At 41.5% G+C, this 13,661-nt stretch overlaps 2 protein-coding genes, 1 long non-coding RNA gene and 1 other non-coding gene across 4 annotated transcripts; 3 read left to right on the top strand and 1 right to left on the bottom strand.

Moving 5' to 3' along the window:
* The first annotated feature begins 159 nt into the window (after window positions 1–159).
* On the top strand, window positions 160–1,809 carry LOC131025726 (uncharacterized). Its single transcript, XM_057955517.1, has one exon. The coding sequence runs from the start codon at window positions 160–162 to the stop codon at window positions 1,807–1,809; it is 1,650 nt and encodes a 549-aa protein (XP_057811500.1).
* A 3,333-nt stretch (window positions 1,810–5,142) lies between these two features.
* On the top strand, window positions 5,143–5,949 carry LOC131025725 (uncharacterized). The gene has a single exon (XM_057955516.1). The coding sequence runs from the start codon at window positions 5,143–5,145 to the stop codon at window positions 5,947–5,949; it is 807 nt and encodes a 268-aa protein (XP_057811499.1).
* Window positions 5,950–9,896: 3,947 nt separating this feature from the next.
* On the bottom strand, window positions 9,897–10,015 carry LOC130987231 (5S ribosomal RNA). The gene has a single exon (XR_009089624.1). It is a non-coding gene; the product is annotated as a 5S ribosomal RNA (ribosomal RNA).
* A 1,165-nt stretch (window positions 10,016–11,180) lies between these two features.
* Window positions 11,181–13,364, top strand: LOC131026192 (uncharacterized). Its single transcript, XR_009102212.1, has 2 exons — window positions 11,181–11,823; window positions 12,762–13,364. It is a non-coding gene; the product is annotated as an uncharacterized LOC131026192 (long non-coding RNA).
* The last annotated feature ends 297 nt before the right edge of the window (window positions 13,365–13,661 follow it).

The raw sequence follows: 13,661 nt of genomic DNA, 5'->3' as shown, positions 1-13,661 counted from the left end.
GGTATGCTAGGATAAGCTAAGATAGATAAAATTAAGATATATATTATAGATAAAGTAAGATTGTTGTAGTATTTATGTGTTTAGAATTTAATTTGAGAAAAACCCTAAGGCCATGCCCGCTGCCGCCTCCCTCTCCACCTAGCCTTGCCCGCCGCCGTGATGGATTCCGGCCATTCGCCTCGTAATGGTCATGACCGTTCGGCTCTAAACCTTCCTGCTATATCGAACAACTTCACGCCTCACTCGGCTGCAACACCATCTTCTCCAGTAAACCCTAAAAATAATGATAGTCTGGGTATCAAACCTAAGCAGTCGGATGCTGCCACCGCTGAAACCACCGGTCCGTCTTCGCCGAAGAACACCCCTACTGCTCTTAACTATGCGGCTGCTGTGAGACCGCGTCAAAGGAAGCCGGATCTCCCCGCCCACCGATTCCAAGCACTTCATGCTTCCTCCTTGGGAGGAGTCGATACTCTTTCAATTCCACTGGAGTTCTACAAAGAACGGATTGCGGATTTCAAACATGCTCTCATAGGCAGATTAATGCTGCGCAAAGGCACCAAACCCAAACTTGTGCATGAATTAAAAGGTGAGTTACAAAATATTTGGAAGATCTCGAATTCATGGCAATTAATTCCTATGGGAAAAGGTTTTTTCACCCTCAAGTTCAGTTCCTTGGAGGACAAGAAAACTGCCAAGGGGAAACTCAACCTCGATTTATCTCAAGGCCAACTGCGACTTCGTGAATGGGTCCCGAAGTTTGATCCATACAAAGAATTCTCCTCCATGGCGCAAGTGTGGGTTCGTATCTACTATTTGCCAATTGAGCTGTGGCATCCGGAGGTTATCTCGGCGATTGGAAGGTACTTGGGTAATCCAATTCGCATTGATGGAGGATCGGCGGATAGAGATGTGGGTCATTATGCACGTGTCCTTATTGAACTTGATCTCTCCCTACCCCTAAGGGAATCCTTAATGATTGAAGAAGATAATAGCTCTATCTACGTTGAGTTCTCCTATGAAGCGCTGCCCCCGTTCTGTCAACATTGCAAACTGACCGGACATCTCATTGATAAGTGTCGGAGATACAAATCTAAAGAGACCAAAAAAGTTGATTCGGAGAAGAAAATTGAGCCAAGCAATACCGTACGCCCCATGCAGACGGAGGAGAACTCGAAAAAACTTTCACCTGAGACTGAGATTCAGAAGGGGCCGGTCTGGCAGCAGAAACAGCAACTGGAGCCCGTGACTATTACGGAGACTAGATGTCAGGCGAAAGTCCTCTTGCCAAAGAAATCGGTCATGCCGATGTCGACTCCAACCAACAATACTTTCGAAGTCTTAGAGGATCTTGAGATAAATGAGAAGATGAAGGGCACGGACATGCCCGAACTGGTGGATGAGCCCAGCTCGACTTTAAATCATCTCATTGTCATTGATGAGGAGCAGAATCATGATCCGGAAATTTGGAAAGCTGGAGTTTCTACGGATAATAACCCAGATTTGAAAGCTCTGGCGATAGAGAATGCCATGAAAATTCAAAAATTGGAAGCTTACATCCAAGAACAAGAAGTTGCCAAAAGAAGGGGTAGGCCTCCGGGCAGCGGTCGTGGAGGCAAAACCCTTCATACCCCAGCAGCTGACTCTATTAAACATAGGCTCAGGAAATCAGCGGAAATGGGAGATAAGGTTCAGAACTATATTATAGAAGCCCCAGAAAGGCCGAGTTTGCGCACGATGGACAATATGGCTGCTAAAAGCTGGGCGGCGGAAATGGAGAGGGAGGAAACTCCTTCTCCACACTTTTGAACGTTCTTATGAATGTGATTGTTTGGAACGTCCGGGGCTGCACGGACGAATCCAAACTGCTTTTAAAGGAGCATTGCCGCTCCTTTTCTCCGATTATTGTGGGTATTATTGAACCCAAGATTAATTTACAGAAAGTTTCGATGGGTTTTTGGCGCTCTCTTAACCTCTCTCCGAGACACCAGAATAACAGAATTCCTCGGCGTCCTAACATCTGGTTACTTGCTCAACCCAATGTTATCACTAATATCGTGTTCTCCTCGGCTCAAACTATTGTTGCAGAGTGTTCTTGGCAGAACAAATGCTTCCGTGTGGCTGTGGTTCATGGAGCTAACGACTCGTTGCTCAGACGGGATCTTTGGTATGACCTTCTCCACTTTATTAATGGAAACACCTTTTTTTATGGGGGACTTCAATGCAGTTAAGGGCGCGCATGAACGTCTTAGCTCTATTATGCCCTCTCGTGCCTCTTGTTTGGATTTTTGTAGATTTATTGACGACACGGGCTTTCTGGAACCCCATGCAACGGGACTTCAGTTCTCCTGGTCTGGTCGAAGATTTCTTCCTTCACATGTTGAATCTCTGCTGGATAGGGCCTTAGTCTCTCCCTCTTTTTCGGATCTCTGGAATTCTGTGACTACGAATGTTCTTCCCAGACTCACTTCCGATCATTCCCCCATCGTGCTTCAATGCACCCCGTCCATCATTCCTGGGAGAAGGTCTTTTCGCTTTCTTAACATGTGGACTACCCACCCGGATTTCTTGGAGGTTGTGAGGTCTTCCTGGAGGGAAGATATTAACACTCCCTGCCCTATTCTCACAGTGATGTTGAAGCTTAAGCGTCTTAAGGGGGCGCTTCGGGTTTGGAATAAAACGGGCTTTGGTAATGTGGACACCAAGATCGCGGAGCTTCAGCAGGGCTTACTTAACACTCAAACCCACATTTCTAGAGAAGGATATACTGATGCTTTGTTTGATGAGGAGATCGCGAAGCAGGCAGAGATCAATTCTTTGCTTTCTCGAAAGAATACCCACTTGCAGCAGCTCAGCAGAATCTCTTGGCTTCAAGATGGCGATAGAAACACTACTTTTTTCCACAGAATGTTGAAGTATCGCAAGTCTGGCTTGCTTATTGGTCATCTCATTATTGGTGGGGCGCATGTTTATGATCAAGTTAGTATTGAGAGGCATATTGTGGACCACTTTACGAGCTTGTTCTCTCAAGGAACGGCGGAGGATGTGGATATTGTTGAGTTGGAGGCTAACCTTGATATGAAAGTCACTATGGAGCAGAATAATGAGCTGACCGCTATCCCTTCGGACTTAGAGATTGTTGCGTCTGTTCGTAGCATGGATGCGCAGAGTGCCCCGGGCCCCGATGGTTTTTCGGGAACTTTTTTTCACACCTGTTGGGATATTATTCAGGAGGATATCATCAGAGCGGTTCGCTGTTTCTTTCTCAATTCTTATCTTCCGAACGGTTGCAACGCGAGTACTTTGATTTTGATCCCTAAGACGGACTCGGTTTCCACGGTGTCGGATTTGAGACCGATCATTCTTTCTAACTTTTTCTTCAAGATCATCTCCAAGATTTTGGCGGTTAGATTGAATAGAATTGCTGCTGTCACGGTCTCTCCCAATCAGTTTGGATTTATAAGCGGGCGCTCCATTCATGATTGTATTACGCTGGGCTCCGAAGGTTTCAACTGTATGAACAGGACGAACCGCAAATCTAACATGGCCTGTAAGATCGATATCAAGAAGGCTTTTGATACTATGAGATGGGACTTCATTCTTAAAATTCTCAAAGTTTTGGGATATCACGACACTTTCATTGCTTGGATTAGCATTATTTTCAGATCTGCTCGCATATCCATCCTTTATAATGGGCGTCTCAGTGGCTATTTCGCTTGCACTCGAGGGGTTCGTCAAGGTGATCCTCTCTCTCCCATTTTGTTTGGTATCGCAGAGGATTTACTCAGCTTTCTGTTCATCAATTGCGTGAACTCTAGACACCTCGTCCCTATGAGTTATAGTCGATGTATGGACTTTCCAACGCACCTCTTATACGCGGACGATATCTTGGTCTTCTGCAAAGCTTCGGTTCGGAATGCTAAGAAGATTAAGCATATTCTTGAGTACTATGGCAGATTGTCGGGGCATGTGTGTAGTCTTGAAAAATCTCGCGTCTACTTTGCGAAAGGGGTTGCAACTCCGATGAAGAGAGGTATCAATCGTGTTCTAGGGTTTACGCAGGGTAGCGATCATGTCACTTACCTAGGGGCCCCCCTCTTTGTGGGTCGTCCCAAGGCTGCTCAGTTTATGGGGATTAAAGACAGGATTGTTCAGAAATTCTCGCGGTGGGCTGGTCTTAATCTCTCTATGGCGGGGCGGCTCTGTTTGGTTAAATCGGTGATTCAGAGCTCCATTGTTCACACCATGATGGTGTTCAGATGGCCGAAATCGCTTCTTCATGAGCTGGATAGGAAATGTCGAAATTTCATTTGGACAGGTAACATTGATCAGAAGCCTTCTTGTGCGGTAAAATGGGATCGTTGCTGCGCTTCTCTGGAAGAGGGAGGTCTTGGCTTGAGGTCTTTCACCCTCATGAACAAAAGCTTTTTAATGAAACTGGCGTGGAATGTGATCAAAGGAGGCGACATTGCTTCGGATGTCCTGCGCTCAAGATATTTAACCCCACATGGTCATGCTAGGAAAAATGTTGCTAACTCTTCCATTTGGCTGGGTTTAAAGCATGAGATTACTGATCTGGTGAGCAGCTCTTACTCTGCTATTGGTGATGGTCGTTCGACCTTATTCTGGACGGATAACTGGCTCGGCTATAGGCTTTGTGACAGAATGGGAATTCCGGGTTTTCTGTGGGAGGCGCTCAATCACTCGGTTGCTGACTATTTTTTTGAGGGGGTTTGGCACTTCACAGAGAGTTTTGTTCAGAATTTTCCGGATATCGTCGGTGACATTCTTCTTCTTCAGATGCAACATAACGCTGATACTCGTTTATGGAAACACTCTCTCAGAGGTAACGTCACTTCGGCCCTTGCTTTTGCGAATATTTCTCATCGTTACCCGCAGGTTTCTTGGGGTTCGTGGCTTTGGGATTCTGCTATCCCGGTGCGCAGATCCCTGACTTGTTGGCGTCTAATTCATGGTAGGCTACCAACGGTTGATTGCTTACGGCGCCAAGGTCTCACTACACCTAACGTCTGCTCGATCTGCTGGAACGAGGCTGAATCCATCGATCACCTCTTTTAGCAATGCCAGCGGGTGGCCCCTATATGGCGAACCCTCCTTTCTTGGTTTGGAAAAGAAGAGCTCATGAGCTGTCAGGACATTATCTCATTCTTGGTTATTGCTTGGAACTCCAATTTCAGCACCCTTTTGCAGAATCTTTGGAAGATTGGAATCATCACTTTGATTTGGATGATCTGGACAAGTAGGAATAATGCGGTTTTTGAGGACCAGGAGTTTTGTGCGGTTAAAGTAATGAAAGTTGTCAAGACGACATATAAGGAAACAGATAATTTTCGGAAACTTGGCTTCATGAGCAATGTTTGGAGCGATTATCTCACTCTTCGCAGCCTCGAGGTGAAGTCTAGGCCTGCTCCTCCTCCGGAATTCGTTTCGGTCTTTTGGTGGCCGCCGGACATCGGCTGGATCAAGGTTAACACTGATGGTTCGGCTTCTGCAGCTCCGGGGCTTATTTCGGCTGGGGGTGTGTTTAGAGACCATCGTGCTTTTGTGTGCGGTTGTTTTCATATTAAAGGTGGTTCTGGGTTTGCCTTTGAAGCGGAACTTCTAGCTGTCATAACAGCAATTGCCATTGCTCATGGTCGTGGTTGGCGTCGGATTTGGCTTGAAGCGGATTCGACTTATGTGGTGAGACTTCTCCAACAACGCAGCATGGAGGTACCTTGGCGTTTTCGAGCTTACTGGATTAATACTCTTAGTCGTCTTGAGGACATGGTTTTCAAGGTTTCACACATCTATCGGGAAGGGAACGCAGCAGCTGATATTATGGCTCATCCGTCTCGCCATGAAGGTTGGTGGACGCAGGAAATCGCGGAAATCAAAGATGTTGTTCGAGTGGATATGTCTTCTCATAGTCACACTCGTCGTATTTAGGTGTCTTCGGCTTTTTGGTGGGTTGTGGCGAGTTCTTTCTCGCTTGTTCTTGTTGTTTTCTGGTTTTGTGTTGTTCGAGCTTGGCAGCTTGGGGGCGATGGTTAGGCCGGAGCTCCTGAAGCTGTCCTCCGCTCTCTTTTTTCTCGTCTTGGTCGGTTGTTCAGAGCACTCTTTTTCCTATATAGGGTTTTCCCGCAAGGGTTTTCCTATATAGGTTTTAACGAGGCTCCGCCCTTAGCTTGCTCTTCTGTGCATTCAAGGGTTCCTTTTTTTCCTTTTTTATATATAACCGAAATTTATTATGTAGTATTTATGTGTTTAGTAAAAATGATATAAAATATAGATATCATGATGCAGTTATTTGGTACTCTAGATTTAATTAAGTTACAATTTTAACCTTGTATAATTTTATTCAAAAAGAAAAGGAAAAAAAAGTATATCTCACAATGACATGCCCCCTTCCCCAACTCCATCTTCACTTATTTTAATTAAGTGTTATCGATAATTGAAGCGGCCTCACTTCTTCACTTATATAGGTGATCTCCTAAAAAGAGTATTCTGCCATACTCCACCTATTAAGGCTATAGGAATCATTAAAAGCTTTTAAAAGGCTTACCTTTTACCACAAGCTGCAGGTTTTGCACTTGCGCATCTATGAGAATGAATTTTGAAAGTTTCAAGTGCTCAACTTGAACTTCCATAATTTAGTTGTCTCATTGAACCATGTTCTTGGGATCTCCAGTCATCATGGTTGAGTTACCACTATGAAAGTTCTTTAACGTGTGGATTTTAATTCCATTCCCCTTATTGCGTTATATAATTGATCACGATTAATACCTTTAGTAAACAGATCCGCAATATTGTCTTTTGACTTTACATAGTCAATGCACATTATTCCTGTAGTGATCAATTGTCTAACGATATTATGTCTTCGACGGATATGTCGAGATTTACCGTTATACAAACTATTCTTTGCTCTCCCTATGGCAGCCATGCTATCGCAATGTATCATAATCGGAGGCAAAGGTTTTCCCAACAGAGAATATCTTCTAAGAAGTTTCTTAACCATTCGGCTTTTTTGTCGGCTTTGTCTAGAGCAATAAATTCCGATTCCATTGTAGATCGGGCTATACATGTTTGCTTAGAAGATTTCCATGATATTGCTCCTCCACCAATGCTAAATACAGACCCACTTGTGGATTTAGAGTCTTTAGTGTCGGATATCCAATTGGCATCACAATACCCTTCCAAAACTGCGGGATATCTCGAATAGTGTATACTATGAGATATTGTGTGTTTTAAGTATCTCAACACTCTTATCAATGCGGTCCAATGATCCTTTCCGGGATTACTTGTAAACCGATTTAATTTGCTAATAGAATATGCTATGTCTGGCCTTGTACAATTTGATAAGTACATTAGGCTTCCAATAATTCTAGCATAGTCCGATTGTGATACAGGTTCTCCTCGATTTTTGGCTAAGTGTATACTTAAGTCAACATGTGTTTTAGCCGGAGGTAGATCGAAAGCTTTGAATTTCTTAAGCACATTCTCAACATAGTGAGATTGTGATAAGACTATTCATTCGGATGTTCTAAGGATCTTAATTCCTAGAATCACATCCGCTAATCCCATATCTTTCATGTCAAAGTTCTTCTTTAACATTTCCTTAGTTTCTACGATGATTTTATTATTGCTACCCATAATTAGCATATCATCAACGTAAAGACAGATAATGACAAAGTTGTCGGATGTTCCTTTGATGTACACACATTTATCACATTCATTGATTTTGAAACCATTTGACATCATTGCTTGGTCAAATATCTCGTGCTATTGTTTGGGAGCTTGTTTAAGTCCATATAAAGACTTGACAAGTTTACAAACTTTGTTTTCTTGGCCGGGAATCACGAACCCTTCGGGTTGTTCCATATATATCTCATCTTCTAAATCTCCATTTAGAAATGGCATTTTTACATCCATTTGGTGTATCTCAAGATTATATAATGCGGCTATAGCAAGTAGCATTCTAATGGATGTAATTCTAGTGACTGGAGAGTATGTATCAAAGTAATCATACCCTTTCTTTTGTTTGTAGCCTTTAACTACCAAACATGCTTTGTACTTATCAATAGATACATCGGCTTTATATTTCTTCTTAAGAATCCACTTGCAACCCAAAGGTTTATTTCCTGGAGGAAGATCAACAATATGCCAAGTGTGATTGGATAAGATTGACTCGATTTCACTATTGATAGCTTCACGCCATAGATCGGCATCAGGACCAAACAATGGTTCCTTGATTGTCTTTGGTTCGTCTTCTAAAGTATAAACTACGAAATCCGGACCAAAGGTTTTTGCAGTCTTTGTTCACTTTCCGCGTCTTGGTTGCGGTGTTGGTTCACGTGTTGGTCCATTATCCTTAAGCAAAATTTCATCATAAGTTTTCTTTTTCGAACTTGTATAATTCTTCTCTTTCTTAGGGAATATAGTTTCAAAAAATATGGCGTTTCTTGATTCTATAATCATTCTTGCATTTATATCGGGTACTTCCGATTTGTGTACCAAGAATCGGTACGCACTACTATTGTTTGCATATCCTATGAAGATGCAATCAACAGTTTTCGGTCCTATTTTTACTTGTTTGGGTTTTGGTACTTCAACTTTTGCTAAGCACCCCCACACTTTTGTATATTTATAGGACGACTTCCTTCCTTTCCATAATTCATATGGAGTTTTATCTTGTTTCTTTTGGGGTAATTTATTCAAAATTTTATTAGCCGAAAGAATAGCTTCCCCCCACATGTTATGTGATAGGCCTGAGCTTATCAACATAGCATTCATCATTTCTTTCAATGTTTTATTCTTTCGTTCTGCAACACCATTAGATTGTGGAGAATAAGGTGCAGTCATTTGATGAATAATGCCATTTGCACAACAAAATTCTTCAAAAGGTGCAACATACTCGCCACCTTGATCACTTCGAATCATTTTGATTTTGGTGTTAAGTTGATTTTCAACATCATTTTTGTATGTTTTGAAAGCTTCGAATGCTTCGTCTTTGCTTCTCAAAAGATACACATAGCAAAATCTTGTGCAATCGTCTATAAATGTTATAAAATAATTCTTTCCACCTCTTGTTTGCACAAGTTTTAAATCACATAGATCAGTGTGAATCAATTCAAGAGGTTTTGTTGATCGTTCCATTGAATGGAAAGGAGATTTTGCCATTTTAGCTTTAACACAGATTTCACATTTTTTTTGTTGGTCGAAAGTCAATTTTGGCAATAAATCTAAATTCACTAAACGACATAGTGTGTTTAGATTAGCATGTCCTAATCTATCATGCCATAAATTAGGAGACTCAACCAAGTAGGTAACTTTGTCCTTTATTTCATTATTACAAAGTACATGGATAGCATAGATCCGCAAGCACAGAGCGGAAGTAATTTTACCTTACGATTGTTATTTGGTAGTGTAGAAAATAGAATGACGATAAATGGAAAAGATGCAGAACCGAGGCGAGAATAAATTCTCTCTCCGTAAGGCAAAATTACTTCCGCTCTGTGCTTGCGGATCTACAGTAATTGCCCCACGGTCAGGCGTAAGTGCGTGATTCCAAAGATAGAACGGTCGTTACTTTTTCAAAACAACAGTACCCACGACGTATGCCCGGGAAGCTCCCGTCGAGCCCGACGCCGTGGAGCAGTTAGCGTAGCTCGAAAGCGCGTTGCGCGGCGAAAAAATCGAGCGTTTCGAGTTTTCTCGGTCCATTTTCCATGCTTGAGGAGTTCACCCCGACGGCACTGGCACGTGGACCCTACGTAGGAATCCGTGCAACGCGTAAAGCATAGCGATTCGAATTCATTCGATCCGTACTCGCGACAAAGCTAAAAAAACGAGCGAGAATAAATAAAAAACATAAGGGGACCGCGGGGCGGCAAAAAGGGGTGCAATACGAGGACTCTCGAGGTGGTCACCCATCCTAGTACTACTCTCGCCCAAGCACGCTTAACTTCGCAGTTCTGATGGGATCTGGTGCATTAGTGCTGGTATGATCGCACCCATTAGTAACACCGTGTTTTATTCTCTTATAGCTGTTGCGGTCAGGCGTAAGTGCGTGATTCCAAAGATAGAATGGTCGTTACTTTTTCAAAACAACGGTACCCACGGCGTATGCCCGGGAAGCTCCCGTCGAGCCCGACGCCGTTGAGCAGTTGGCGTAGCTCGAAAGCGCGTTGCGCGGCAAAAAAATCGAGCGTTTCGAGTTTTCTCGGGCTATTTTCCATGCTTGAGGAGTTCACCCCGACGGCACTGGCTAGTGGGCCCTACGTAGGAATCCGTGCAAGCTCCAAGAGCATGGTATGATACTCTCTCTGAGTATCTTGTAGAACAAGGGTTCAAGAAAGGATCAGTGGACATAACCTTGTTCACTCTCAAAGAAGGAGAAGATCTCCTACTTGTTCAGATCTATGTCGATGACATAATTTTCGGATCCAAATCCGAACGCATGTGCAAGAAGTTTGCTGATATCATGACCAATAAGTTTCAGATGTCCATGATGGGAAAAATGAATTTCTTTATTGGATTACATGTCAAGTAGACCAGCGAAGGAATACTGATCAATCAGTCCAAGTACGCCAAGGAACTGATCGACAAGTTTGGTATTCAGCACATGAAATCAGTCAAGATCCCAATGAACACAAACTGGAAAGTTGATCCAGGCTCAGAAGGAAAATCTGTATCATCAACCAAATACAGAGAAATCATTAGATCATTGCTGTATTTGACTGCTAGCAGACCATATATTGCGTTTGCAGTCGGGGTTTGTGCAAGATATCAGTTAGATCCAAACGAAGCTCATATGGATGCTGCAAAATGAATTTTGCGATATCTCAAAGGCACACCTAATTTGGGATTGTGGTACCCAGCTGACGACGACTTCAAGCTCATCGGATATTCAGACTCAGATTTTGCAGGATGCAAAATTGATCGCAAATCAACCTCTGGAACCTGTCAATTCCTAGGCAACAAGCTCATCTCATAGTTTTCAAAGAAGCAGACTTCAGTCGCCACCTCCACGACTGAAGCTGAATATGTTGCTGCGGGAAGCTGCTGTTCACAACTCCTATGGTTAGTCCAACAGTTGAAGGACTATAGGATCGAAGAAAATGAAGTTCCAATCTATTGCGACAGCTCCAGTGCTATTGCAATATTGTGACAGCCCGAAACCAAATAATTCATTTAAATTTTTGTTTTTCATATTTAAATTATTTTGAAGCATTTCATATTTAAATTGTGAGGTTATTTAAAATTTTAGTCTATGTCATGAATTATCTAATCGCGCCCCTAGTTAGATGTGACTTTGAACTATAAATTATATCTATAGAAATAGAAATTTATTTTTCCAAATATTCTTTTAATATGAATTTGGGCCTTAGATAAAATATTTATATAATTTTACGTGTTGGGCCTGATTGAATTCAACATGATTCTTCAGATCCATAAATATTTTCATATATCATCTCACAAATTTATTGATACTCCAGCCACGTAATATGTCCATACACGTTTCATTTCCAGAATTTATTTAGCATATATTTTTGCTATTTGACTTTATCCAGCCCATTTTTTTCTATGAGATTAGCCAAATCAAATTCAGCTTCAAACTCCCATTATTCATTCAACGCTTTCACCATTTCACTTTCCGTAAGATTTGATTTTTTTCTTCACAGGCAGCAAATTTTTGATTTCTTTCACATTCAAATCTTTGACGAAATCAATCTATTTAAACCTCAATTCCTCATCCCCAACTCACCTCTTCATCTGTTCATTTAACTAAAATCTGCAGATTCTCCCTACGAATCCCAGCTGGTAAATTTTAATTATTTTTGCAAAGTTTCTTTTTCATTCATGGTTTCTCATTTCTGCCAAAAATCAAAACTTTACAACAGAATTTTGTTTTCAAATCAAAATATGCACACATCCTTTTACTGTAATTTCCATAAGGAAATCAAATAGAATAAATCTTATAATTACATGGAAAAAGGAAATAGATAGAGAAAAAGGGGGGAAATAGAAATAGAGGAAGAAGTAGATCGAAGAAAGAGTGGCGATGGGGTGCTGCCGCGGCAACGAGGGCGGCGGCCGGCGGACGGAAGCAGGGGCGGTGGCGGAAGGAGACAGGAGCAGGGCGGCGGTGCTATGGTCTCGACCGTGCGTCTCTGATCAGGAAGAGGGAGAAGGCGGCTTGACCGGCTTGTGCTGTCGACACGGCGGCGACAAGGGTGCGGGTGCCGCTGCTGTCGGCCAGGAGGAGGCGCTGGCAGGCGGCGAGGGACGCCGGAGAAGAGGGAGGCGCGGTATGGAGAGGGACCGAGAGAGAGAGGGAGAAGGGAAATGGGGGCTACTGGGACTGGGAGTTTGAGTGTGTGTGGTGTGCGTGAGTTGTGTGTGCTGAGTGTGTGTGTGCGTGTGTTTGAGTGGGTATTTGGCGTGTGTGTGTGTGGAGTTAGAGAGAGTGGGCTTTTAAGCAAGAAGAAAATGGGTATTGGGCTTAAAGCATGGGCTTAGGTTATTTAAATGTTTGGGCTAAAGTTTTTACTTTGATTAATGGACTATTTTGGGCTGCAAATTTTCTTATAAATAGGTTACACTTGATTTTAAATATCAACCCAAATTTTTTTATAAGAAAATATATTTTACTACTTAAATTTATTAGATCAATTATTTTTATATGATCCTATAATCTAAATTATTTTCTAAAGTTTAATTAGGCCCTCATGTCTTATTATTTAAATTTATCTGACTAGGTGCGGCGCGATTAGGACGTGAACTTTAAATTATCGCAGTTAACTTTCAAAGCTCAAGTTACAGGTGTGGGATTTATTTCAGTACATGCACGTGGTTAATATTTGTCCATTTTAATATTATGTGTTTACCGTATGTGTTGTAAAAATATTTATCGCTAGGGGCCAGCATAATTGGTCCAGGACTTCACCGTCCTTGGTATGCCACAATGCGATTTCATGTTACAGGGTTGCAACCATTATATTGTCGCCAGGGGCCCATATATAGGGTCCGGGACATTAAAGTCCTTGGATTGCCACAGTGCGTATGGAATTTATGTTACGTTATGACAATATGTGTTACCATTTTATTAACATGGACAACTATTGCATGTTTCCACACTGAGTGTACCATGTATGCTCATCCCATATTCAACAGTTTCAGGTGAATGATATTGGAGGCGTGGAGAGTCGAATGGGCGCGTCGCATCTATTTAAAAATAAATGTTTCTTAAAACATATTATGTTATTTCATGTGATATCTTTTGGATATGTAAACTCTGAAATTCTATACTATTTGAGATTTGTGTGTGATTTGTTTAAATAAATGTTGTTATATTATTTTAATGTCATGACTTGTTGATTTTATATTTAAATTCATTTCAAATATTTATTTAAGAATTTATATCTTTACAAAAAAAAATATATATATGGATATATACATAATTTTTAATTATATAAAGATTTTATTTTGTTATATTTTCCGCTGCTAAAAAGATATTATTTCATATTTAGAGTTTTTCCTTAGTACAAGTTTTATTAATTAGTTAATTATTTTTTTGATATCTTTATGTCGTGCTTTGAAAATAAAGTTATTAAATTTATGATTTCAAAAATCAAGATTTATATTTGAATACATTATTG

The sequence above is a fragment of the Salvia miltiorrhiza genome, chromosome 5 (assembly GCF_028751815.1).
Source record: "Salvia miltiorrhiza cultivar Shanhuang (shh) chromosome 5, IMPLAD_Smil_shh, whole genome shotgun sequence".
In the NCBI taxonomy this organism is placed as follows: Eukaryota; Viridiplantae; Streptophyta; class Magnoliopsida; order Lamiales; family Lamiaceae; genus Salvia; species Salvia miltiorrhiza.
This window is presented reverse-complemented; position numbering and strand designations above follow the sequence as displayed.